Raw genomic sequence first — 25,744 nt, 5'->3', positions numbered from 1 at the left:
TCCATCATGCCCCCAAAATAACTTACGAGTATCAAGGAAGTGTTCATGCCCCCCAACCTCCTCAATCCTTTTTTTTTTCAACATCATGAATCATATTAAGCCCTTTCAATCAATCCTCATTGTACCTTATCTCCTCTGCACTCAGTACAAGTCCGGACACAACAATAGCCTGTACATAGACAAATGAGCAAGTCAGAATGCATGAAATTATGATACATGCCAAGAATTACTAAGCGATCGGTTACTTACTTTTTTTGGCTAAAAAAATTCTTACTCAATGATTTATAAGATGAAGTACGGGATAAATCCATTTAAAAATTCTAGGAATTGCAACCTTGCTGACTTTGGTGGCTATGAACTTACTTGATGTAGCCAAAATTTCATAAGCCAAAACCTACAATATGGGAGCTTTTTAACACATACATAACACACAAATTCAATGTAGTTTAAAGTGAAGTGGAAATGAAAGTACATACTTGGAATACAAATGCAAATCCACTTATACAGTAATATGAGGCAAGACGACCATTTTCTGCTTTATTTGTCTCATGTGCCTTCTTCTTCTCACCCATGATAGTCTTTATGCTATTCAATGTACGTTTAAAAAAGACAGAAGACCAGTCATAATGTCTAATGAATTTAGGGTCATCAACAATCCCAAATGTCTTTACATCGAATTGAGTTTTCTTGTCGTTTCCAATTAGCACCGTCTCAATGAATAATGCCAATGCATCCTTGACGACATCTTCGTCGTTCGTAAAAGTGAACTTCTCTAATGTGGTTTCCACATTCTTGTAAGAACTATCCTTATCATTTGGGTTCTTCGGTCCAAGAATGAGTTGTCACAGCCTCTCACTACTTGTTTCTCTTCTACTATTTCCTTGGTCAGCCATAACCCAATTATCAAATTAAAATCGTCTTTGGAGAATGTTACCTTTTTCCCCAGTATGTTGAATGATATAACGTCTGGGTTCGCATTTATTACCTCCCTTAACAGAAAATGGCATAAAATTTTCCCATTAAATACAAGATTGGACCAAAGGTCGTTTTCCTATACATTCTCATATGCTCTTCTGCCAATTTATTCTTAATCACGGACACAGTTTTGTAGACTTGGCAAAAACTGTACCAAGGAAATATTTCTTAGTAGGGACAGCCATCTTAGCAATCTGTAACAAACGTATACACTATAACAATAAGTAAATGACCGCCTAAAAAACAAAAGGATCACCTAAAAAAACTAAACGACTGCATAACAAAAAATAAATGATTGCCTAATAAAGAACTAAATGATCGCGTAACAAAAACTAAACGATCGCATAAAAAAACTAAATGATCGCATAACAAGAACTAAACGATAGTGATAACTTGTAGAAATACAAGTTATTGTAGCTTTTTACTTAGAATAACAAGGATAGATATGTAAGGCATGTGTTGATTATATTAAGAATTCATGATTAATATTATACTTGCGCTGAAGTACACTAAAAACCCCTGTTGACCGCATATCATAAGTAAATTGCGCAAAAGTGTTTATTTTATAGCTTGACCGCATGACCTGTTTACATGTGTTGATCTTCTACTCGATGAACAAATAGTTAATCGCATGCCTCGGGATCTTTGACCCTGTGCCAGTGGATCTTCTGTCGAAACTTCAGAATGTTGACCATGATAGCAGTGCTGACATCCTCACCTACCACGCTAGAGATGACGACTAATTAGAGGGAGAATCCCAACAATTGTCAGTGCATGGCTCTATAAATAGAGCCTTGATGCCCATGAAGAAACGTTCAAGAGTCGAGATTTTGCCTGAGAGAAACCTTAGACCCGATACTTGCACCACAAGCAAAGAGAGAACAAAGAGCATTTTTTCCTAAGAACTTCCATCTCCAAACTCCACCTCGATTCGTCATCGGAGCTTCACTGGAGTAAGAGTCTGAGAGGGCCTTCTTCACTCCACACTACCATTTCTTCACTATTAGCCTTGACATACATCTGTTGGAAGTAAGAAAATGCTGATAATTGCCCTTTCCCTTACTTCTTTACTCTTGCTTATTGTTGTATTGCATTTTGACTAATAGATTATTCATTTTGTAAACATCTACCCTATTTCAATCTATATATTTCTCATCATGTCTACTTTCATCATTTTCTCTATCAATACCTTTGGTTTCTCATTTACCATGAGTTGCTAATCTTCACAGGGTAAGAGGGAAGGTTAATGCTATGAACTAAGTTGAACCTTTAAAGGTTAACCCTGTTTGCTTAGTCTATGACTATTTACATGCTTACGTATGATCACTCATTGAGTCAAGTAGCTATAACTAACTGCCCGAGAGGGTAAGAAGTTGAGAGGGTAAGAAGTTGTGGATCTCACTAAGCAAAGTAAGAAGAGTTTCTAGAGATAGAAATAGCCACTCTTGTGTAGTTCACGATAGATGCACACACAAATATAATCACAACAAATAACATAACAAAAAAAAAAAAACTAAACAATCGTGTAACAAAAAAATAAACGATCGTCTAACAAAGAACTAAACGGTTGCGTAACAAAAAACTAAAAGACCGCATAAAAAAGAATTAAACAATCATGTAACCAAAAACTAAACGACCGCATAACAAAAACTAAACGATCACCCATCTTTATCTAAATGGTCGTTTAAGTTTCTCTAATCGATCGTTTACAAAATACTAAACGCTCGCTTAAGATTATCTAAACGATCGATTATGAATGAATATGTGATCATTTAACAAAAGTTGGGAGATCGTGTAACCAAAAGGTAGATGTGAACGTTCATATCAAAATGGGCAATCAATTTCAATAAAATTTCCGGACCCTAAATGCTCGTGAAAGCTCGAATATCAACATGCTTCAAGAAGAAGAGTCGCATACCTTTCAGATCACGACAACGGTGGAAAATGTGTATAAACGACCGACGAGAAGGTGGCCAAACCTTGGATGAGATGGGAAACGATGAGAGAAAACAGGAGAAACCTGAGAGCAAAATCGCACAATGAGAGAGGAAAACGAAAAGAATGTGAACGATCCTTCATTAAGTATTCGTAAAGGTGTCTGAAGTGTTTTTAAAATTAGGGGTAAATTTGATATTTCGCATGGACAAAAGGTTAGTCATAGATAAGTTTTTAGGAAAAGGTCAGGAAAATTTCATAAAATATCCCAAAAATCGAAAACTTTTCTATGGATGACCTCTTTCTAGAAACTTTTATATGGCTGGCCTTTTCCACATGTGAAATACCAGATATACCTCTACTTTTTAAAACCAAACGAGCGCATATTCTATCTCGTTTACAAGTGTTGCCTATTCGCATTCTCATAGCACTTCTCTCAAGTACTCCTTTAAGTTTTCTCTTAACGTCTCCCTTCGTCGTTGACGTTGTTCACTACTCATCAGTCATATCTACACATTTTCGCCTTTGTTTCAACTCCGTCTCCACCGTTCTAATAATCTAAAAGGTATGTTACTCTCGTCTGTCGCTGTCAGAAATCGTTCAGTACATGGGTTTGATTAGGGTTTAAGGTTCATTTAGTACATGGATATAGATTATATAGCTTTTAATACTAGATTGCATAGATTCATATACTAGGTCGCATAGATTTATATAATCGTTCATATAGCTTTTGCTAAACGATCGTATAACTTAATCTAGACGATCGTATAGCTTTTTTCCAAATGATCTTATAGCTTAAACTAGACGATCGTATAGATTTTGCTAAATGATCTTATAGCTTTTCATATTCAATCATTTAACCTTTCATACTCAATCTCATAGCTTTTAATACCTAATCATATATGTTTGTTGTATTATAGATGGCACATTCAGTCCTAATTGAGAAATATTTCCCTACTACTATAATTTGCTTGGCCCTATTGGCAAGACGAATGCACTGATTAAGAAGAAAATAACAAAAACACAGATGGGCATGTTTGGAAAAACATGCTTTAGTCTATTATTGGGCGTCGACCTTGTATTCAATGGCTAGCTTGTGCATCATTTTCTTTTAAAGGAGGTCATTGATGAGAATCCAAATTTCGTAAGCTTCAACATCATGGGGAAAAAGGTAACATTCACACAAGATGATTTTAATTTGGCTACTAGGTTGTGGCTGACAGAAGAAAGATTGAAAAGGGACACCAACTATGAGAGGCTATGACATCTCATCCTCAGATTGAAGGTGGATAGCAAACCAATTCTCTACAAGGATGTGGAGGTTTCTTTTGAAAAGTTCAAATTTACGAACGATGAAGATGCCATGAAGATTGCATTGGCATTATAAATAGAAATGGTGACGATGGGGAAAGACAAGAAAACTCAATTTGATTTGAAGACACTTGAGATCGTCAATGACACCAAAGTCTTCAGACATTATGACTAGTCCTTGATCATATATAAATGAACATTGGAAAGTCTGAAGAATATTTTGTGCGAGAAAAAGGAGGTATACAAATTAAGGAGATAATCAAATCCCAAACATGTCACATGTTACTGCGTAAAGGCATTTGCACATGCATTCCAGGCATGTACTATTCCAATTTTTTTCAATATCAACTACTTTATGATGTTGTATACTAACAATGTTATTTATTTAATTATGAAAGTATGGGCTTACGAATTATTGTCCTCATCTAGTAAGTTCATAGCTACCAAAGTCAGCAAGAATGCAATCCCACATATTCTGAAGTGGACATGTTCGGTAGCACCATCCTGGAAGATGCGGGAGAGGGATGTCTTCCAACCCAAAAAGGTACGAATGTGTTTTTGTATACACCCCAATTTACTTTAAATTGTGAGATCGTTTAGTTATAGCTAAACGATCGTTTAGCTTAAACTAAACAATCTTCTATCTTAAACTGTGTGATCGTGTAACTGATTGAGAAATTTTTCATGCTAATGTTAACTGGTTTTATATACAGTTTATTGTTATGCCGAAACTTATATTGATAGAAGATGAGATGAGGTACAAAGAGGATTGACTAGTAGGGCTCGATGTGACCCAAGTGCTTGAAGAAAGAAGAATGATTGATTGGGATGTCCTCCCCCCCCCCAAATGTTGAATTTGGGGAGTTTGATCATAATGAGGTGACTGTGGGACATGGTGATCATGATGAGCACGAGATGACCAACTCCCCCTAAATTGGTCAGTCTCATACAGAGTAGCTTAACACACGAGATGCACATATAATGCATGAAAAGGATATAAGTAAGAGGAGGTAGGTCGAACATATAGAGAAGCACACAAAATCCTCATGAAGACACAAGAAAAGCAAGTCTTATAGAGTTATGCATGAGGAACTATTAGAAATTCACAATGATTTGGCGAACTTAACAAGCATGGTTTGTCGGTTGAGTGAGAAGCTATCAGAAGTTTGCAAGCTCTATGTCTAGAGTTTAGGCAAGGTAATAATTATGTGTTGGGTTATTTACTAAACGATTGTTTAGTTTTATCTAGACGATCATTTAGATTTTGATAGACGATCGTGTAGCTTTATCTGATGATTGTTTAGACACACTAAACGACCGTTTACTGTTTAATACATGATCGTTTAATGTTTAATACATGATCTTTTAATGTTTCATTTGTTTCTATAGGATAACCTCAATGATGAACCAATGATGATCATGATGATAACAGAGGTAATAATGGAGGGACCTTTCATGATCATGGTGATGTAGGTGACAAAACAGTTGATGGTGATCAAATAGTTGATGGAAGAGATGTTGGATGAACCCTCCTCCACAAACACTTCATACCTATTAACGACAAGCAGCCCATGCAACCATCCATAGTTGATGAACATAGGATTTCAGTACTGGATGAAGTTGTTGAGGGCTGAACAGTAGATGAAGACATTAAACGTCGAACTGTCGATGAACCATCCGTAGTTGCTGAAAATGTAACAATTGAAGAACGAACAGTTGATGAACCATCAATTGGATCGATCATCGATAAAAATCAACTTCTTATACAACCGTTTAATGTACGGACCCACTTCAACTTGAATTCTCCCATTGAGTTACAAGCTGATGTTGAAGGGAGTACATGATAACTTGTAGAAATACAAGTTATTTATGCCACCTTATCTAGATATTGCGGCCAAAAGATAGTGAATATGCATCGATTGTATGAAAATTAGCTTAGAATTACAATAATTATAAATTATTACAATTACACCCACTAACATCTTTAAGATGGAAGAAAAGGAGAATTTTACTTTGTTTTGCAGGAAACCAAGTCACCGCTTACGCTCAAGGCTCAAGAAGAAACTGATCAACACATCTCTGTCACATTGTGCCCGTCAATCAACAATGAAGAAACGATTACCTCAATGACGGTGCAGTGCGATAGTCGATCCAGAGCTAACTTTCAACTGCATACGGTAATAAAAACAAACACCGCATGCGAACTCACGATCGAAAGATGCAGCTGAGCAATGCAAAAGCGGAGGATTGAGACACGTGTACAACTAACGGTTGTGTAGAATTGACGGTCAGATTGCATAACAGAAGGAATAATATCCCTCTATCTTCGGAATTTCCATAACAACAAGTGGGGACCACAAGGATGGAGTCAAAGATCCCCACCTATAAATACCCCATGGATTTCAGAGAAAAGATATGCTATTGGATAGGGGGCTAATTGCTGCTAAAGTATTGAGAGAAAAGGCTGAGCTGAGCGCTTAACTGAAGAAATTTGGGAAGAAGACGAGACAAGGTCGAGAGGTGAGTCTCAGTTCTATTCTGCCAAATACCCACCAAGAAGCTCTGTGTTGAGAACCCTGCTACCGGTTGAGCAAGCTTGAAAGGGAAGCTCATCCATCCAATCCGGCAAGCAAATCTCCACTCGAATTGGTGCCAAGACGTTGGCGCTTGTTTGTATTTGTTCTATCTCTTTTCATCATTATATTTCACTTTCTTTATCTATTCATTCACACACCATGTATCAAATGCTTAATAGATATATTAAATGTTTCGATTGCTTTCATATTCCATTTTCTGTCTACTTCCATTCCTCCGTTAATCATCTTCTCCATGATGTCTTCTTAATCCTTTGGTAGTTAATAAGAATTAAACGAGTACTTAACTTGTGTTAAAGAGATGACTGCATTTAGCTAAGGCATGCTAGACGACATCTTCACCTGTGAGAGTAGAAGTGAAGATGTCATTCTGATCTGTCGAGAGAAGGTTAGAAGAACGCGTTAACTAAAGCGAGTAGTACTTCCAGACATGGAAGCAACCTTGCATTTATTACGTTCGTCTCTGTTTTACCATAGACATGTGGGAGCGCGGCCGATCACTGAAAGATGTACGCCAAGAGAAAAGCAGAACCGTACTTATGGCTTCAACGCAATTAAGAAACTTGCGTTGTTTATATTAGTTATCTTTCTCTTTCTTTTTTGTACATAAGACTTGCCGCCGCATTCCATGTTCTTTGTATAACCTTCACAGCCAGCCTGGACCCCAGCATCTTGTATCATGAAGCTTGTATCTTGTATCATCTAGCTTAGGTTTACTGCACTTATTTTATTATCGCATTTTTATTGCTCTTCTTACTTTATCGCAATTTTATATACTTGTACAAAATACTCTTTAAAGATTAAAAAACCTGGCCGCATATATCACGAACATACCACAATAACCTCAAACAGTCCCTGTGTTCGACCTCGGATCACACCGAGAAACATGCGGTGGAATTACACTTGGTTCCAACGTAAGGAAACTTGTGACAACGCAAGGCATACTACAAGAACATTCATAATTAACGCATATCTAGAAGTAGTATCGCATTATTTCGCGTAAGAATAGCATCTCTTTTATCAATCAATTTAATTGTCAACAGTGCAACACAAGAAGAGGTCACTCAAAACAAGGTACAACCGTAGAATGAAATATCGACATTAATACTAAAATCACTAACTTAGAATTTAATTGTAGGAGGAAGATGAATGCCCTGAGCGTTGAAAAAGGAAGAAGCTGGAAAAGTTTACACGTGAAGAGGTGAAAAGGGTTAAAAAAAAAGGTGAATCTTGAGAAGCTCAACCAACTCAAGATGTGCCTAGACAACCCCAACCACCTCCAAACGAGCCTCGCCCACCTGCAAGGGAATTGAAATTACCCACAGGTGTTATAAATCTGAACTTGTTGGTCTCGGTCCCTAACTTTCCCGTTAGGATGGTTAAATCATATTCCCATTGTTCCTGATCCTAGATGTTCTATGGTCGGCATACAAGATATGGAGAGCCAATTCAAAAACAAAAAACGAAGAGCGAATAGTGGTGTATACCTTCTAGACCAAGTATTTATTCAAAACACTCTAGAAGAATACATGAGGGCTTGGGGATGTGAGTGTTTCTAATTCCGATTGTATTTAATAGTTCATCGCTCATATAATCATAAACGATTGTGTTGGTAATCATAAAAGATCGTGTACGTAATGTTAAAAGATCGTGTACATAATGTTAAATGATCGTGTACATAATTCCCTACTCTTTTATTTAATATTAAAATCTACATTTCACTAGGAATGTTAACAACAAGACAAAAGGTCAAAGTATCAAACCAATCTAATGGTTTGACTCGATTTTTTAAGTATAAACTTGGATATTTTGGTTTGTATTTGAGTAAAACCAAAAAGTATGATCCGGATCGTTTTTTTTTAATTGAAAATACTAATCAAAATTAAACCAAACTAATAGTATATATATATCCTTAAAAATAAACTCTTAGTTAGGTATTTTTTTAGTATTTTAATCATTATGGCGCTTTTATATATATTGTTTGGAAAAAAGACCAATTTTTATGTGACGTTATGTTTTTTACTTAGAAAAGTGTCAAGAAAAAAATGTCAAATTTCAATTTATAAAAGATGAAATAGACCTGATCTTAATTTAATATTAATAAAAATGACCAATCTGAAACATAGTGGAAATAAAAAATGGAAGAAGAAAAGGTAAAAAATCGAGGACCAAACCAATATTAAATAAATCCAAATACAACTAATCCATTAGTTTGTTTTTTATTGGACATTATTTTGGACCATTTCTTTATAAAATTGATTGTCGATTGGTTTGTTTTGGTTCTTTCAAAACCGATAAAACTGAACTGACTATCACCGCTATATTTCACATCAACTCTATTCTATAGTCAATTCCACATTTTTTCTCTCTTCCAACTTATCTTTTTTTTTTTTTTTTTTTTAATCTCCCTCTCAAGTCTACATCTCTCTCTTTCACACTTTCCAACTCATCACCTTGTCGAGGGTTGCTCCAAGTAAAGCTAAAGTCTACAATCGAACCAAAGCCCAAGGGACCACAAGGAAACATAGGAAAACACGTATCTCAAAAAAGCAAAGTTAGAGCCTCAAGTTTTAGATCAACCAAATAAGAAAAAGAATAACCGAGTTGAACAAATGCTTTGAGCTGATCAAACGAGCTCAATAGTGGCACCCTACAACCTTGAGGGCCACAATCTCTCTGACATCATCGTTACACGAACCTTAGGCAAGTGTTAGAGGAAGGGCAACCTTGAGGGTCATAACCTCTTTGACACTACCAGCCTACACATAATCATTGATGAGTGTTAGAGAAAAGGGCATTGTATATAAACAACCTCATTCGACAACCCCCATATAGGAAAACAAGTAAGTAATCTCTAAATGAGAGATTTATCTTTACTTCTTATGGAGGTTAGCTTACCAGACCAGACCATGAAAAACAGGCCAAAGGTCAAACCCACGCATAGCGCACACAACGATAACAAACACGAACGAAATCGAGTGTCAACATACCCATCCACGAAATCTTTCATCTCACATATCAACTTTTGATTCTCTTTTCTTTCTACCAAACCAAATAAACTCTTAATATTAATTCAAGTTTGAATATATAAAATGTTGCTTATTTATTTGCAAAACCATTATAATTATAAAACTTGTGACTACAAGAATTTTCACCTTTTTCCACGCAAAAAAACGTTGAACAAAGTACTAAAAACGTCGGGATAGGTTATGCCAACGCATTTTTTTGCGTCGACATAATCTTCTTCGTATCCATGTCGGGAGAAGTGCCTCTCGAAAAAAACTATTTTTGTTGGTATAAAGATCATTTTTGCCAACGTAATTTTTTGCGTCGGCATATGTGTTTTCCCAACAAAATACAATTTGTGTTGGCAAAAGCATATTTCTAATCAACAAAATTTTTCAATTCAATAGATAGATTTCTGCCAACGTTTATTTGCGTCGACATAAGTTGTTTATAATTTTTTATATATATTATAACAATTAAATAACCAAATTTTTATTTCCTTAATACCTAGTTATGCACAAACAAAAATTAATCTTCAAACAAATCAATTCGAGACAAATATAACAAAATTAAGGTTATATATTTAAAAAAAAAGACTAATATTCAATACATAAGCTATAAAATTCTTCGAACAAAAACTGTGTATACAATTAAATTTGAGCTTTTCTAGCTTCTTACAAATCCCCTAAACAAAAAATGTTTAATATTCCCTAAGCCAAAATACCTAAGTCCAAATAAGGGAGATATTAAACCAAACTAAGTAATCATCTCAAAATCTTCTCTCTAAAATGATCTTTAAGAATTTACACGAACAACCTGAAATAGGAAAAACAAATATTATGAAAGTTTTCTTAAAACCAACAAAGAAAAATGCACAAAAAGATCTAAACAATCACACAAATACTTAAACAAAATGTTTAAAATGGTTATGAGGAATAATCCCTCTCTCAAGCTACAAACATGTCGTCAATGTTCATAATTAAAACATGGACACTACAAACAACCATTTTACTATCTAAAAAGTGATTAAAATGGTTATAATTAAGACGTGAAACCCTCCCTCACGCTACAAGCATGTCCAAATCCACTTAAACAAATATATAAACACCCTTTAAACCTCAATAACTATCAGATCCTGACAAATAAGCCAAGAACAAAGTTCCTTTAAAATGCACAATTAAGCTTCAAGATAATCTAAAACACAATTACAACATATACATCCCCCAAGCTACGAACGTGTCCTAGTTCCACCTAAGCGCCATTTAAACCTACAAAGTAGCAACAAATACATAGAAAGCGTCGAAGTAAATCTCTCCCCCCTAAATCCACCTAAATTTCTTTTAAGACTAAACCTGTCATCCAATAATCCTAAAAACATATAACTTAACTCTCGGATCCCTACAAATAAGCTAAGAATAAAGTTCCTTTAAAGTGCATAATTAGGCTTCTAGATAATCTAAAGTGGCTACCATAATTGCAAATAGCCAAAAAAACAAACAAATTTTACAAATATTTCTAGTTTTTCTGATGCAAAAATATCGTAAAATCCTAGAATTTTCCTCATGAAACCTACAAAGTAGCAAAAGAAAAAAAAATCTGCCAAACTACAAACTTGTCTTAAACACACGTAAAACATAGAAAATGTTGAATATAACAAGTTTTATATTGGCTACCATAGCTGCAGGATAGCCACATAACAATATAACAAGTTCCAAAATCCACTAAAACCCACATATTCGAAGAGTTAACATAAATCTACACATGTATAATATAATATAATGTACATATGCATCTTTAACGGCTTTGCTTTCCCACCTATCCTTCTCTAAGAAATGACTTTCGTGAAACAATTATATTGGGCCAACATCTTCACCATTTTTTGTTGTCTATAGTTCAATAAAAAATTATAAGTCAGACATAATGAGATAATAAATAAAACAACAATGAATTGACACCATATTAAAAAGTTCCTATGTGTCACTTTCACTCTCCAACCCAAACTAAAAAGCTCTTAGAATGTGCCTAAGTGACACTTTGACTCGCAAAAAACCTAAAAAGTTTATAAAAGTCACTTTGACTCTTAAAACAAACTAAAAAACTCCTAAAGAGTGTCTAAGCGACACTTTCACTCTCAAAACAGTCTAAAATGCCTAAGTGCCACTTTGACTCTCAAAACCCAAACTAAAAAGTTCTCAAGTGTCATTTTCACTCTCAAACTCAAACTTAAAAAACTCCTAAAAATTGTTTAAGTGATAACTTTCACTCTCAAAATACCTAAAAAGTGTGTAAGTGATATTTTGTCTCTTAAAACAACAAAAAATGTTCTGAAGTGTAACTTTCACTCTCAAACTCAAAGTAAAAAGCTCGAGTCTAAGTGACACTTTGACTCTCAAGACAATCTAAAAAGTTCCTAAGTGTCACTTTCACTCTCTAACCCAAACTAAAAAGCTCATAAAATGTGTCTAAGTGATACTTTGACTCTAAAAAAACCTAAAAAGTTTTTAAAAGTCACTTTAACTCTCAAAACCAACTAAAAAGCTTCTAAGGAGTGTCTAAGAGGCACTTTCACTCTCAAAACAATCTAAGAATGGCTAAGCGTCACTTTGACTCTCAAACCCAAACTAAGAAGTTCCCAAGTGTCACTTTCACTCTCCAACACAAACTAAAAATGTCCTAAAAATTGTTTAAGTGACACTTTGACTCTAAAAAGAAACTTAAAAAGTTCTTGTAAGTCACTTTGACTCTCAAAACTAACTTAAAGGCTCCTAAATAGTATCTAAGAGGTACTTTCACTCTCAAAGCCAAACTAAAAAACTCTAAGTGTTCAAATGACACTTTGGCTCTTAAAGCAACCTAAAAAGTTCCTAAAAAGTATGAATAACAAACATATTATCCAAAGAAACTAGATAACAATTGAAACTCATCTTGTAACTCCATGTCCACAAGTATAGTTTTTTACATGCTTTCTATACATGACATTTTTTACAAGCTTTTTGAACTCTAGCAAATGCTCACGAAGTCCCTCTAACCACAATCTATAAATAAATTAAGTTCCAACACACCCTTTTACATTTATTAAATAAGTAATTGAGTTTCTTTCTCTAACTTTCTAAATTTTACTTTCTATTTTTTCCATCAACATAAGTCACATACTAATGGCATGTCAAAATTCTAATAATCATCCATATAGTTCAAATCTTTTCAACCCATTTTTTTTTAACTATTTGTAAAAAAATAACAATGACAAGGTAAGTGTTTAAAATTGATGCTACAAATACAAATAAGATAGAGAAAAAAGAGTTTATTCAACTACAAGTTACTATCCATAGTTAAACACACTAATGTAATGTAAAAAGTGTGTTCTTTTTTCATTTCTTTCCTAATGCATTCATTTTAATAATTTGAAAAAGAGGAGAAAATAGTTGTTGGAAATGAGCTAATATACAATTTAGAAGTTTCAATTAGGTCTTTATTTTAGTCAATGATACTCTAATACCCAACCATTTAACTTATTTTTTTAAAAGAAAAATCAATGTTAATCAACAAAAGAAAGCATTATGTTAACACAATTGGTAAACTTACAGCATGTGATTGTCGGAGTTGGAAGAGCGTGCAATTGCTGACATCGAAGAAGCATGCGGCCGCCGGACCTCCAAGCTTGCAAAGAAAAAGTGAATGAGGGAGATGGAAGAAAAAAACTATACTTGTGGACATGGAGTTAGAGGGTTGTGCGTCGGGATAAGTGTCTAATTGTGTCGGCATAAATATGTAAAAAAAAAAAACTTAGGTGCTTCATTTTGGCTGACAAATTAAAATTACGTCGGGAGAAACCAGTCTATGCCGACGAAAATTGATGTGTCGGAGAAAAAGTCGGAACAAGTAAAAATTCTTGTAGTGTAAGAAGATCATTTCATATTCCCAAACAAATGTAATAGATAGAGTCTATATATTTTGACATAAATGTAATAAATGTCATAAAACCTTTCATCTTGTAAATCTTATTTATCAATATTATAATTGTATTTAAATAAAAATTATATAACTTTATATATACGTTATAAGTGGTCATATAACAAACTTTGTGTCTTTGTGTACCTCACTCGAACGCAAATAGCAAACATTTTTTTTTAAAAATATATTTTTTAAGTATCTTTTTCTTTTATAATTAAAGATAGTGCATGAAAATGAATCGTACATTTTTTTTCTAATATAATAATTAAAAAATAGAAGATGGAATTTCAACCTCAAAAATGCTATGTGAATTATCGAGCTAAGCTAACCAAAGTACTATTGTTCTTCAAATCAGAATGTTCTTTCCAACGCCACTATCAAATAAAATAATCCACCCAATACATCTTTCCTTAAAAATAAATAAAGGAAAATACAAGGAAAACTGGCAAAGCATTTTAAACTGCGTCGTTTCTACGGCAATTTAATTCCATCATTCCTAATATTAGTGTACGTTGGATCAATGAATCCAAGAACGAATCGTGACCGTCAATTTAGAACCTCAAAAGTTCCACCCACTTTCCCTTGAAGACTCAGCGTCGCATATAGTGCAAAACCAGGCGAAGAGCACTTGCGAGATTTTTCAAACCCTTTTTCACTCTTCGCTGAGAAATCGGTAAAGATCAAATCCCAGAAATTTTCCCTTCTTCCAACTTCAAATAATGTCGGGCGTTACCAATCAAGAAGAAGACAAGAAGCCTACTGATCAATCGGCTCATATCAACCTCAAAGTCAAGGGCCAGGTTTCTTCAACTTCCCAACTTTCAGCTTTTTTCCCTTGTGATTTCTTCTATTTCTCCGTGTTTTGTCATTTTTCTAGTTGGGGTTCCTCCTTTTTTTTTTTTTTTTTTTTTTTTTAAGTTATGAGAATTTAGTATTGCAGGGGAATATGACTTTAAGTTATTTCAATCCGTTTGTTACGTTCCAATCTGTAATGGGTTGTGAGGAATTTGCATGCTTTTTGCTTGGGATCGGTTTAGTGATTTTGGGTTTTGTTTGTTACAGTGTTTTTCAGAACTTCTTGATATATCTTGTAGACATGGTTTTCTCTGTTGAATGTTTATTAGAACTATATGTACTTGTATGATAGGGTTTTTCTTTTTTATGAATTTGATGGACTACTGATAGGTTTCTGTTCTTTATTGGGTGAGTAATCAGATGCAATATGAACTGTCAAGGAATATTTAGTTGTGAATGATTTTTCTTCAGACCTGTGGCATCTGTTCCCACCTTATTAAACTATTGCGAAACTTTGCATGAAACCTAGAATTTTGACTATAATCTCACTCAATACTCCAAATCTTAACCAATGGGTCAGATCACAGAACATTTGTTATGCATGTTGCTCTGTACACACTGCTTGGAAGCTATTAAAGTTGGGACTTGAAGTCTTTGGATCTACATTCTCTGTCTTCAGTCTCGGTTGAATTGACAGTTTTTGCCTTAAGGATGGTATCTTCGTGACTAATTTTGTATTGGGGAGAAGATGGAAAATGCAGCAATGCTTTATCTTGCTTTGCCCTGGTCCCTTACAGTTCATCCATGCTGGGTTTTTGCTATGTTCTGCTTTAATGGACTGGGCATGCTTTCTTATGGATACGACATAGGGATACGACACGGGCACGGCGACACCTCATTTTTTGTCATTTTCTAAAAAGAACTAGGACATGGACATGGCAAGGACACATTTATTAAAATATACATGTTTTAAAATATATATAATTTTTATATTAGAAGAAAATTCAAAGTAAATGGATTGATACATTTGTATGCTTAGAAAATCAGTTTGATGTATTCCACACTCAAAATTTATTATTATTGTCATACACGTATTTCTAGTCTACTCAACAAGTGTTCTATGCATGTCTAACCCATTTGTTGCACTAACAAGTATCCGATACGTGTCCAACAAGTGTCTAGCACGTGTTGGATACGGACATGCTAGGCAAACTAAAGTTTTTGTGCTTCTTAGCTTTCGTGCATAGTCCTCTCCTAGAGTTGAGATGTTCAATCAATGAAGTTTTCTGAACTAATGCTAGATTGCTCGATTTGTAGATAGATTATGGGGTTTGATGTTCGAACTATATGCAACTGTTACAGTGGATTTTCTCTCTTTAAAGTTAACTTGTCTTAAAAATTGTGATCTAGCATAGCAAGCTGCTTTGTGTGAATCTAGATTTATCTTCTTATCTGTGGCTATGTTTTTGTAGGATGGGAATGAAGTTTTCTTCCGGATCAAAAGGAGTACCCAACTGAAGAAGCTAATGAATGCTTACTGTGACAGGCAGTCGGTTGATTTGAACTCCATTGCATTCTTGTTTGACGGCCGCCGACTGCGTGCAGAGCAGACTCCGGAAGAGGTATCATCATCTCGTTGATTGTGCTCAGAAATTAACTCATGATAAACTGTTTTCTAGTTTCGTTTTCATGCATTATTTATGTACCTCACAGCTGGAAATGGAGGATGGAGATGAGATCGATGCAATGCTTCATCAGACTGGAGGTGGAGGTGCTGTTATCTAAGTTAATCTCAGACAATATAGTTCCTAAAACATCATTTGGAATTCTATAGTTCTCTTACTACTGCTAGTATATGCTGAACTTCTGCTGCTGGATGTTGTCTATAAATTACGATTACGATTTCTGCATCTTCCATTTCTCTAGAAGAGAGAGACTTTGTTGGACTTCTTTATATATGTAAATGCTGTTGATGTCGATTCCTGCTGTTTCATTTTTCTGAGTACATCCTGAAGTTACAATGTGATTATGTTTGGCTTGTGAATCTTTCTTCCTGGGACATGAAACTTTTCAAAAGGTAAAATAACAGTACTTGTGAAGGAAGCTTCAAATATGTACAGGGTTTCACCAAGAAGGCTTCAATGTTTTTCTGTTCAGAGATGGACATTGTTTTTCAAAGCAGTACAAGGTCGCATCCACCGCCCTGATGTTCTAAGAGGTTCCAAAATCATGGAGGAAACGAAGGTTTTGCTATAGGTCAGTTGTTTTCTGTCTCATAATCAATCTGAAGATGGTACTACTTAGTGCTTTGTTTTAATGAATAAACAACTGAAAAATATTGATCAAGAAAGCTCTTTGCTTTGCTATTTGAATTACGAAATGATTCCATATCTCTTGGAGAAGCACAAGAATCTTCTTCAACTTGTGAAACTCTTTGAAGATTAACAATTTTAATCAGGATGGGATTGGAAAGTCTGTGTTTGTTCATTTGTACCTTTGACTTCGAGATTGATAATACAATTTTTCTTTTACGCTTGTGTGAGGGGAAAACAATTGCCCTCCTGAACGGGATCCAATGGAGGGAGTAAGTGAGGATTGATAGAGGTGGGGGATTAAGGGGATGATACAAACCTAATGTAATTGACACTAGCAATTGTGGAACTAAGTGAATTGAAGGCTTCTAACATTCAAGATTAAAACAAGGTTTGCAAGACATCACTAGGCAAAAATTTAAAGAAAACACTCAATTCTATTATTTATTAAAGCTTGAATTTGAAATAAATGGTTGTTTGGTTAAAAATCCTTAGCCATCCATTTGAATCACAAATATTGTTTTGTGTGTGGATAAGAAGTGTCTGTTTGGTATGTGATTTTGATAATGTTTTATGTTTTAAGATTTACTATGTTCACCAAATAAGCATTTGATAGACAACTTAAATTTGATGTTCATATAGTGAAATATCTAAAACCAACGTTTTGAACAATTAATTAAATTGAAATTTAGTTTATTTTTAAATTTTTGATTTAAATTGTCTACCAAACATGTCCTAAATATTTAAGATAATTAATATATGTGTTTGGATATGTAGGATAATTAATGTTTAATATTAAATATTTGTGTTTGTTTTACTAATTTTGTATATAGAAACTAAAATTAAATAATTACTGCAAGAAAATAATTAATACAATAATTATTGAATTCACCTGGCCTACCTTATTTTTGGAACATCCTGGGTTATGGGTTATAGGTGGGCATTTTACAGGTTTCTGTTGTATCAATCTATCATTGTTTAATTTCTGTTGAAGCATATATACTCGGGGTGGGTGCAAGGTGGACGATTTTAAAGCGGACTCATAGATAGAGAAGATTGCCAAGATTTCGTGATTCGCTACCAAACTTATTCTATTAGTTAAAATTTATTAAGTCTAAATAATATATTTATATTTAAATAATTAATTAAAATTAAATAAGAATAGTTGATTGATATTAATGGATTAATTGATTATATTCTATTTTTGCTATTCATTTTCATGGGATTAAGAAGCAGTAGGGGTGATTGTAAAATTTTTATGAAGAGACTGAAAATCCTCGAATTCAGTCTTAAAGATTGAAACATTTCGTGGTCAACCTCACATTCGGTTCACTCTTGGAAGGACTGAATGTTATGGGAAATTGCTATCTACATTTTTGTTTATTTTTATTTATATTTTTTTTGGAATATAATTTTTTTAAAACCTTGGATATTATGGATAATATTAGATATCTCAATCTTGAAATGTAATTTATTTACTTTGTTTAGTATATCTCAATCTTCTTCTATTTTCCCTCCATATTATGCATAATTTTTCTCTTTTAAATTTTTATCTGAATAATCTCATTAGTTTGCTTGATATTAAATGCATCTATGTTTTTTTTCCATTTAGATTTAGAGTTTAGAGATTAAAATGCATTAGTGCATGACTTTGTTGAATAAAGTAAATGGTTGATTTATTGTATTTCTACTATGAGAAAATAAAATGAATTGATTTATTGTGTACATTTAGTAAGTATTAGGAACTATATTAGCATGCAAATGCATGATTTTTTATTTCCATTTTACACATGTATGAATCTTTATTCTTTATATTATGGGTCTTGCTTTGAAATATTTGATCACGTAAAGTTTGATAACGTGGAAAAACCAAATTTTGTATATGTACATGAATCAACGTTGGTTTTATTGCAAAGATGTTATACGGAAAACCCCTAATTTTGTAAATTATTCCCACATAACTAAGTTTTTTGCAAGTTATTTTCCGTTCACTCCTATTTTTGTACTTAATCCCATTTTTATATATAAAGATTCTACCTCAAGGGAAAATATAAAAGACTCCTGTTAGACACGTTTTAAAATTTCACGACTAATAATATCCTAAATTTTAATCAAAGGATATTAAATTGATTTAGGAAATAAAATATATTCTTACCCTAAACAAAGCAATGAAATCTTCTAACAACATATGATGCAGAAAACTAACAAATTTCCTAAAGGGTCAAATATATTCCTAAGTGTAACACAAAGAGCTAAAAAAAAAAGAAAGAAAATAAGAAGGAAAGGGTTAAGGTCAGGAATATTGCATGTTTAAAAAGAAAGGACAAATATAGGGTAGTTATGAAAAAAACGATTTGTGTACTGGATACACGAGTTTTCTATTTTTTTTTTTTTTTTGAAATATTCATAAATATAATAAAAATAAATAAAGAATAATCATCCCTAATTTTAGTTTTATATTAAATCCATTCCTTTTACATATCAAACACGTGTACACATATACTAATGCCACATATATCTCTTTTTAAAAGTATATTTTCTTTATCAAATCATTTTACCAAATTCGTATTTTTACTCATGCAAATCAAAGAAGAAAACAAGTTGCAGTCCCGTCTCTTCTTCCTTGATTACTCAAACAAAAAAGAGCAATGATTATGTGCAGTCTAACTCTTAAAGTTCTCATTTGTTAACCACATAAAAATAGAATTAGAAAAAAATATATGTTTTAAAAAACAAAGATGTCACATGACAGTATTTTATTGGACAATATTTGGGATGCACCAAGATAGGTGCATCCAAGGAGCACCCTAGTTTTTTTTCTCAACAAAAAAAAAAAAAAAGCATTCACAAATCTTCAAATTTTCAGAAAGAGAAAGGAAGAAGAAGAAACATATAGAGTAATTATGTTTGGTGTTTCGTGTACATTAACTGTATAAAACCTTCAAGACTTCGTTGATTCAAAATTACAAGATAAGGAAGACAAAAGCTAAGTTTCCTCACCTTCTTGAAACAATACACATAAATGTTTTGATAAAAAAAAAGTCTAAGACAACATAATTTGACAAAAAAGAAAAAATAAAAAAGATAAATATGGAGGGATTGAAACAATAGACCTTATTACATATCATATATGGTGATTAAAATAGTGAAAAAATCTCATAAAATCTCTCTAAATTCTCTACAGAATTAGATCGAGGAGACTGAGATAAGAAAATCCCTACAAAAGGGACAAACAAACACATATTTTTTCTTCTAAAATCAAGTTGTCTCTAAAATTAGATTCTCTGAATTTCTCTCCCAAAGTGCCAACTTCCAAATCGTAGACACTTTTCCACCATTTTGCATGATTTTGACGTGAATGGCCTGAATGGTTTTTTTTTGCCAAATGAGTGATTCTTTGCTAGCGTGTCACCTACTAAATCATGTAGAGATATGCGATTTAGTAACCTTAAATTTGTCAATACTTTTCAATCCATTCTATTTTTGTCGATATTTAATTAAATTACATTATTTTTTAAAAAAAATCAACAGGAAAATAGGCTAGTGTAGCACTTGCAACATGTTGGCAATAGGGAACCTTGTGCCTAGTTATCACACGTGCAGCATAATGTGGTGTCCATTTTGCTCGTGCGTGTAGTGCCACCTAGGACGGTCGATTAGGAAAAAAATTTCTAGTACTATTGTATCATGAAGATTTTTATTTTTATTTTTTTATTTTTTTTATATTACCTTCATTTATTGTATAAAGGAAGTATTTAACAATTTTGTAGATTGGTAGAATAAAACAATATATCATCTAATGACGTATTGAATGCTTAAGTCATGTACTAATATAATATTAGAAACTTCTCCGCAAAGAATGTCAATAATGTTGGAGGTGTTGGGTTGGACAACATTCCTTGTTTAGATCTTAGGCAATTGATGTACCCACAAGGCACGAAACATGAGTACATTAGAAAAGTTGAAAATCGATGGATTTGAGGAGGAAATTGTAACAAAAAAACAACAAATAAAAAAAAATGGAAATAAGAGAAAAATATTACCTAGAGAACCAAATATTTCAATTGAGTTATGTGTTTATTGAAGTGAAAATAGGTAAATAAAAACTTAACTACTAATGCACTAACCTTCTTTAATCATTTCCAATAAGTTATCTGACTACTGTCCTGAATAAAAGCCACTAAGATTAACTAAAGAAAAATTAGTTCAATTATTTGGAAATTAAGTTTAATTTGCCCTAATTCTTAACAGTAACCACTAAGCTCATTTGGTTGATACTCTCATTTCTATTTCTTCCATCTACCAATTTACCCATATCAATATGCTGCTTAGAAAAGTCAAATAAATTCATACAGTTGAAACATTAAGAAGAGTATTGTGACCATTGTTAAATGACTTTACTAAATATCGAATATGCATCAAATAGTAATTCAATTCCCATATATGACTTTCGTACTTGAAGATTGAACCTCCAACCTTAAGAAAAGAGGGCATGTCAATACTAATCCTTTGATAATTTAAAGGAAAAATACCCTTTTGATCTATGAGTTTTCAAGAATAAATACATTTAGTTCTTAATGTTTCAAATTGGCTTAATGGGGTAGAGGAAACCCAAAGGGTACAAAGAGGAAAGAGGGAAATCTTTCTTATATCAATAGATTTTTCTTCGTAAACGAGAAAGGAGGAGAGAGAAAATAGAAAAAAAAAAAAAGGAAAGAGAGGGCAAATATTAAAGTATATATATATATATATATATATATATATATATATATATATAATTGTTTCAAGTCATCTTGTCGCACATCATCTATTATTCAAATTTTATGTTTGATATTAATTAATTTATTAGTCGAGAGACCTTCTAAACTTATTCTTGAAAACTCAACGATCAGAATAGTTAATTTAAAACATATTGAGAAAATATTAAAAAGAAATCAACAAAATAGGGATCAATAATATGAACAAAATAAATAAAAAATGAATAAGCAATTGAAAATGGATTTAGATGTCAAGTGTGAAAGGTGAGAAATGGCTTGAAAAAACAAAGCCACCCGCCAAGCAACGGCTCACTCAATTATTTGGTAATCTTGAATGTCAAAGGGCCGTGTTTTGCCGACCTCAAACCTACAACCAATCACTCCTATTTTAGGAGGAATACCGACATGCAAAACACATCATTTATATACTCTTACATGTTCTCATTTAATGTGTTTTAGGGACTAATTTACAATTTTATTCTTAAGATTTGAGTTTTATTTCAATTTGGTTTCTGAATTTCAAGATTTTACATTTTTAACCTCTATTCACTTCCAATCACTGACGTCAATTTTTATTAATTAATTTAAAGTTATTATGAAGTGAAATGTTAAAAGTGATCGAAATAATGAAAATTAATTAATTATAATTCTTTTAAATATTTTTAATTTATTAACATAAGTTAACTCTAAAAGTGAAAAGTGAGTATTTATTGAAAAATCGAGTTTAAAAGTATAAATCTTGAAACATAGGACCAAATTGAAGAAAAACTCAAATGTCAAAGATAAAATTGTAACATTTTAAAAACGAACTAAATAGAAACTAGACACAAAATATAAGGATTAAAAGGGTATTTTTTTTTTTTCCAAAAGTTTATAAGTCATAAATTTATATTTTTTAGTAGTGGGATTCTGGGCAAAGTTATTATTTAAGAATTGAAGTTAAACATATCTTTTAAGAGATTTTTAAAAATTTGTTCTCAAAAGAGTTTAGATTTTTCTTTTTAAAAAAAGAAGAAAATATGGTTAAATTTATGAACTTGAATTCAAATCTAATATATTATATGTCAGGAAATCGATATAAAAAAAAAGCGTAATAAAAGTTATACAAAGATTTACATCAGTCATTAACAATGTGCTAGTTACGTCCATAGTCATATGAAGAAAACAATTTAGTCCTCCAGAGTGTCAAGTAACATTCAAGATATTACAACATTATAAAATAAAGGCCAAATATCAATTTATAGTCTTAAACTTTGAGGTTTGTATAAATTAAAATTTTGAACTATTAATTGATATATTTATAAAAATTCAATAAATTGATACGGTTATTAGTTTTTAAGGTTTAAATTGATATAACTTTTAGAGGTATAAATAATTGTTCTTAAAATAAATTTATTATTATGTTTTACATACATTATATTAAAAGCATATTAGATACAAATTATGGAATACATTTTCTGATTTTTTTAATCTTTAATTGTTATTTTTTTTGCCCTTTTCATAAAAGATTTTAATTACTTTTTCAACCATACCGAAAAGTGAAGCTCAAAAGAATTTTAACCGTCGTTATCATTATTTTCTGCTACGTGTAGTATAATTATATTTGAATTTTCTTTAGATTAATTTTACTATATTATCGATACATTAATTTTTCTTTTAAAAATTTGTTTTGTTATTATAGTCCATGCGAGGAAAATATTATAAATATTATGATAATTTTTCAAAGTGTTATTGATGTGTCTCAACATTACACGTTATTAGTGTCCATGTAATTCACCTCTTATTTGCCAAATTGCTTATAAATAGTGATATTATGTTTAATTTATTTTAATATTTATTTATTTTATTATTATATTTATTTTAATATTATATTTTATTTGTATCTGTGTTCTTGTTGTGCTCCTCAAGTTTCCAATACATTATCAGCACGACCTCCTATCGTTTTTCTCGTGAAGGTAGGTCATAAAGGTATGTCAGTTTTTCTCTCTTCGTTATAATTAATAAACTAAATGTTATTTTACATATTTAATATATATTAAATTTCTAATATATAATATTTTGTAATAGTATTACTATGAAAATATTAGAAAATTATAATTTGTAGCATTTGATATTAATGGTAACAATTATTTGTCATTAGTGTTTGATGCCAAAATGCACCTGGATGCCATAATAATGTGATCATTAGAAAATAATTTTTCTCCCTAAAACTCGTTGTAAATGGATGTGAGGCTCCAAAATTTTAAATCAATATGCTAGAGAAGACATTTTTTCTACATTTCGGATGTGCTCCTGCAGTAGCAATATCGAGAGAAATATTTTTAAAGTATTTTGCACTCATTTGATGTCTTCTCGTGGCTAAATGAAATAACAAATTATTAATTTAAAAAAGATTTTTAAATCTCAGCCAACTAGAGCAACAACATTCCCTAAAGTGAATGCTGTAAATTTTAATAATCATGGATGAAAAATCATGAATCTCAACCAACTAGAACAACAACATTCCCTAAAATTGTGAATTTTAATAATAATTATGATCGAGGTCGTGACCATGGCAGACGAAGAAATAATTATTATTTTCGTGATGGTCGTTCTAATCCTTCAAGTTTCAAAAGAACCACACAAAATGATGATCACAAAGGAAAAGTTTCACAAGATAATAGTTCAAAAGGTGTTGAAAATAAATGTTTCCGATATGGAATGTCTAGGCATTGGTCATACCTGTCGTACGTCAAAACACTTAGTTGATCTCTATCAGACATCCCTGAAGGAAAGAGAAAAAAAATGTGGAAACAAATTTTGCATACCAGGTTAATGACATATTGGACCCATCCCATACGTCAGGTTTTTGGACTAGTAGTCCGAACACCAGAAGGTGTCAAACCTGTGAGATACAATGTGTATTTGTGAGAAAAAGAAATGAAAATAATGTGGTCACAAGATATAAAGCAAGACTAGTTGCACACGGTTTTTCACAAAGATTTGGTATCGATTATGAGGAGACAGTGAATGCAATTATACTAAGATATTTAATCGGTTTGACTGTGTATGAAAATTTGAAGATGCATCTTATAGATGTAGTCATAGCATATTTATATGGATCTCTTTATAATGATATTTATATGATAATCCTATAAGGATTTAAATTACCTGAAATATATAAATCAAATTCTCGGGAATTGTATTCGATAAAGTTATAGAGATCGTTATATGGATTGAAAACATCAGAATAAATGTCATACAATCGCCTGAGTGGATATTTGTTGAAAGAAGGATATCAAAACAATTCAATATGTCCATGTGTTTTTATAAAGAAATCACAGTTAGGATTTGTCATTATAGTGTATATGTTGATTATTTAAATATAATTGGAACTCTTGAAGAGCTTTCAAAGATAATAGAATATCTTAAGAAAGAGTTTGAGATGAAAAATCTCGAAGAAACAAAATTTTGTTTTGGTTTACAAATTAAGCATTTAGTAGATGAGATATTTGTTCATCAGTCAACTTATACAGGAAAAAAAAATTTGAAAATATTTTATATGGACAAAGTACATCTATTGAACATTCCAATGGAAGTTCGTTCACTAGATGGACAAAACACATCCATTGAACATTCCAATTGGTGCACTTATGTATCTTGCTAATAATACTAGACCAGATATTGCATTTTCAGTAAATTTATTAGCTAGATATAGTTATTCTCCAATAAAAAGACATTGGAATGGAATTAAACATATACTCCGTTATCTCTAATGAATGATTGATATGAGTTTGTTTTATTCAAATAAATAAAATTTTGATCTAGTTGATTATGCAGATTCTGGATATTTATCTTATCCACACAAAGCTAGATCTCAAATAGGCTATCTATTCACATGTGGAGGAACTGTTGTATCGTGGCAGTCAGTGAGACGACCATAACGGCTATTTTCTTAAATCATGTTGAAATTTTTGCAATTCACAAGGTAGTCGAGAATGTGTATGACTAAGATTAATGACTCAGTATATTCGTGAAACATGTGGCTTGTCTTCTAATAAAAATCTTCCAACAATATTATATGAAGACAACACAACATACATATCACAAATCAAAGGAGAATATATTA

At 32.2% G+C, this 25,744-nt stretch overlaps 1 protein-coding gene across 1 annotated transcript; it reads left to right on the top strand.

The window, feature by feature from the left end:
• The first annotated feature begins 14,214 nt into the window (after nucleotides 1–14,214).
• Nucleotides 14,215–16,546, top strand: LOC120091838 (small ubiquitin-related modifier 1). The gene is made up of 3 exons (XM_039049980.2): nucleotides 14,215–14,572; nucleotides 16,040–16,189; nucleotides 16,281–16,546. Exons 1-3 carry the CDS (start codon nucleotides 14,492–14,494, stop codon nucleotides 16,350–16,352), a joined length of 303 nt encoding a protein of 100 aa, XP_038905908.1. The 5' UTR covers nucleotides 14,215–14,491; the 3' UTR covers nucleotides 16,353–16,546.
• The last annotated feature ends 9,198 nt before the right edge of the window (nucleotides 16,547–25,744 follow it).

This window comes from Benincasa hispida, chromosome 11, assembly GCF_027475165.1.
Source record: "Benincasa hispida cultivar pf3 chromosome 11, pf3_genome.v1.1, whole genome shotgun sequence".
Taxonomy (NCBI): domain Eukaryota; kingdom Viridiplantae; phylum Streptophyta; class Magnoliopsida; order Cucurbitales; family Cucurbitaceae; genus Benincasa; species Benincasa hispida.
This window is presented reverse-complemented; position numbering and strand designations above follow the sequence as displayed.

Bases quoted from the DNA above. Each gene is read 5' to 3' on its own strand.
- LOC120091838 (XM_039049980.2), top strand. From the start codon at position 14,492: ATGTCGGGCGTTACCAATCAAGAAGAAGACAAGAAGCCTACTGATCAA. The intron at 14,573-16,039 runs GTTTCTTCAACT...ATGTTTTTGTAG, and splicing joins ACCTCAAAGTCAAGGGCCAG to GATGGGAATGAAGTTTTCTT. The intron at 16,190-16,280 runs GTATCATCATCT...TGTACCTCACAG, and splicing joins CAGAGCAGACTCCGGAAGAG to CTGGAAATGGAGGATGGAGA.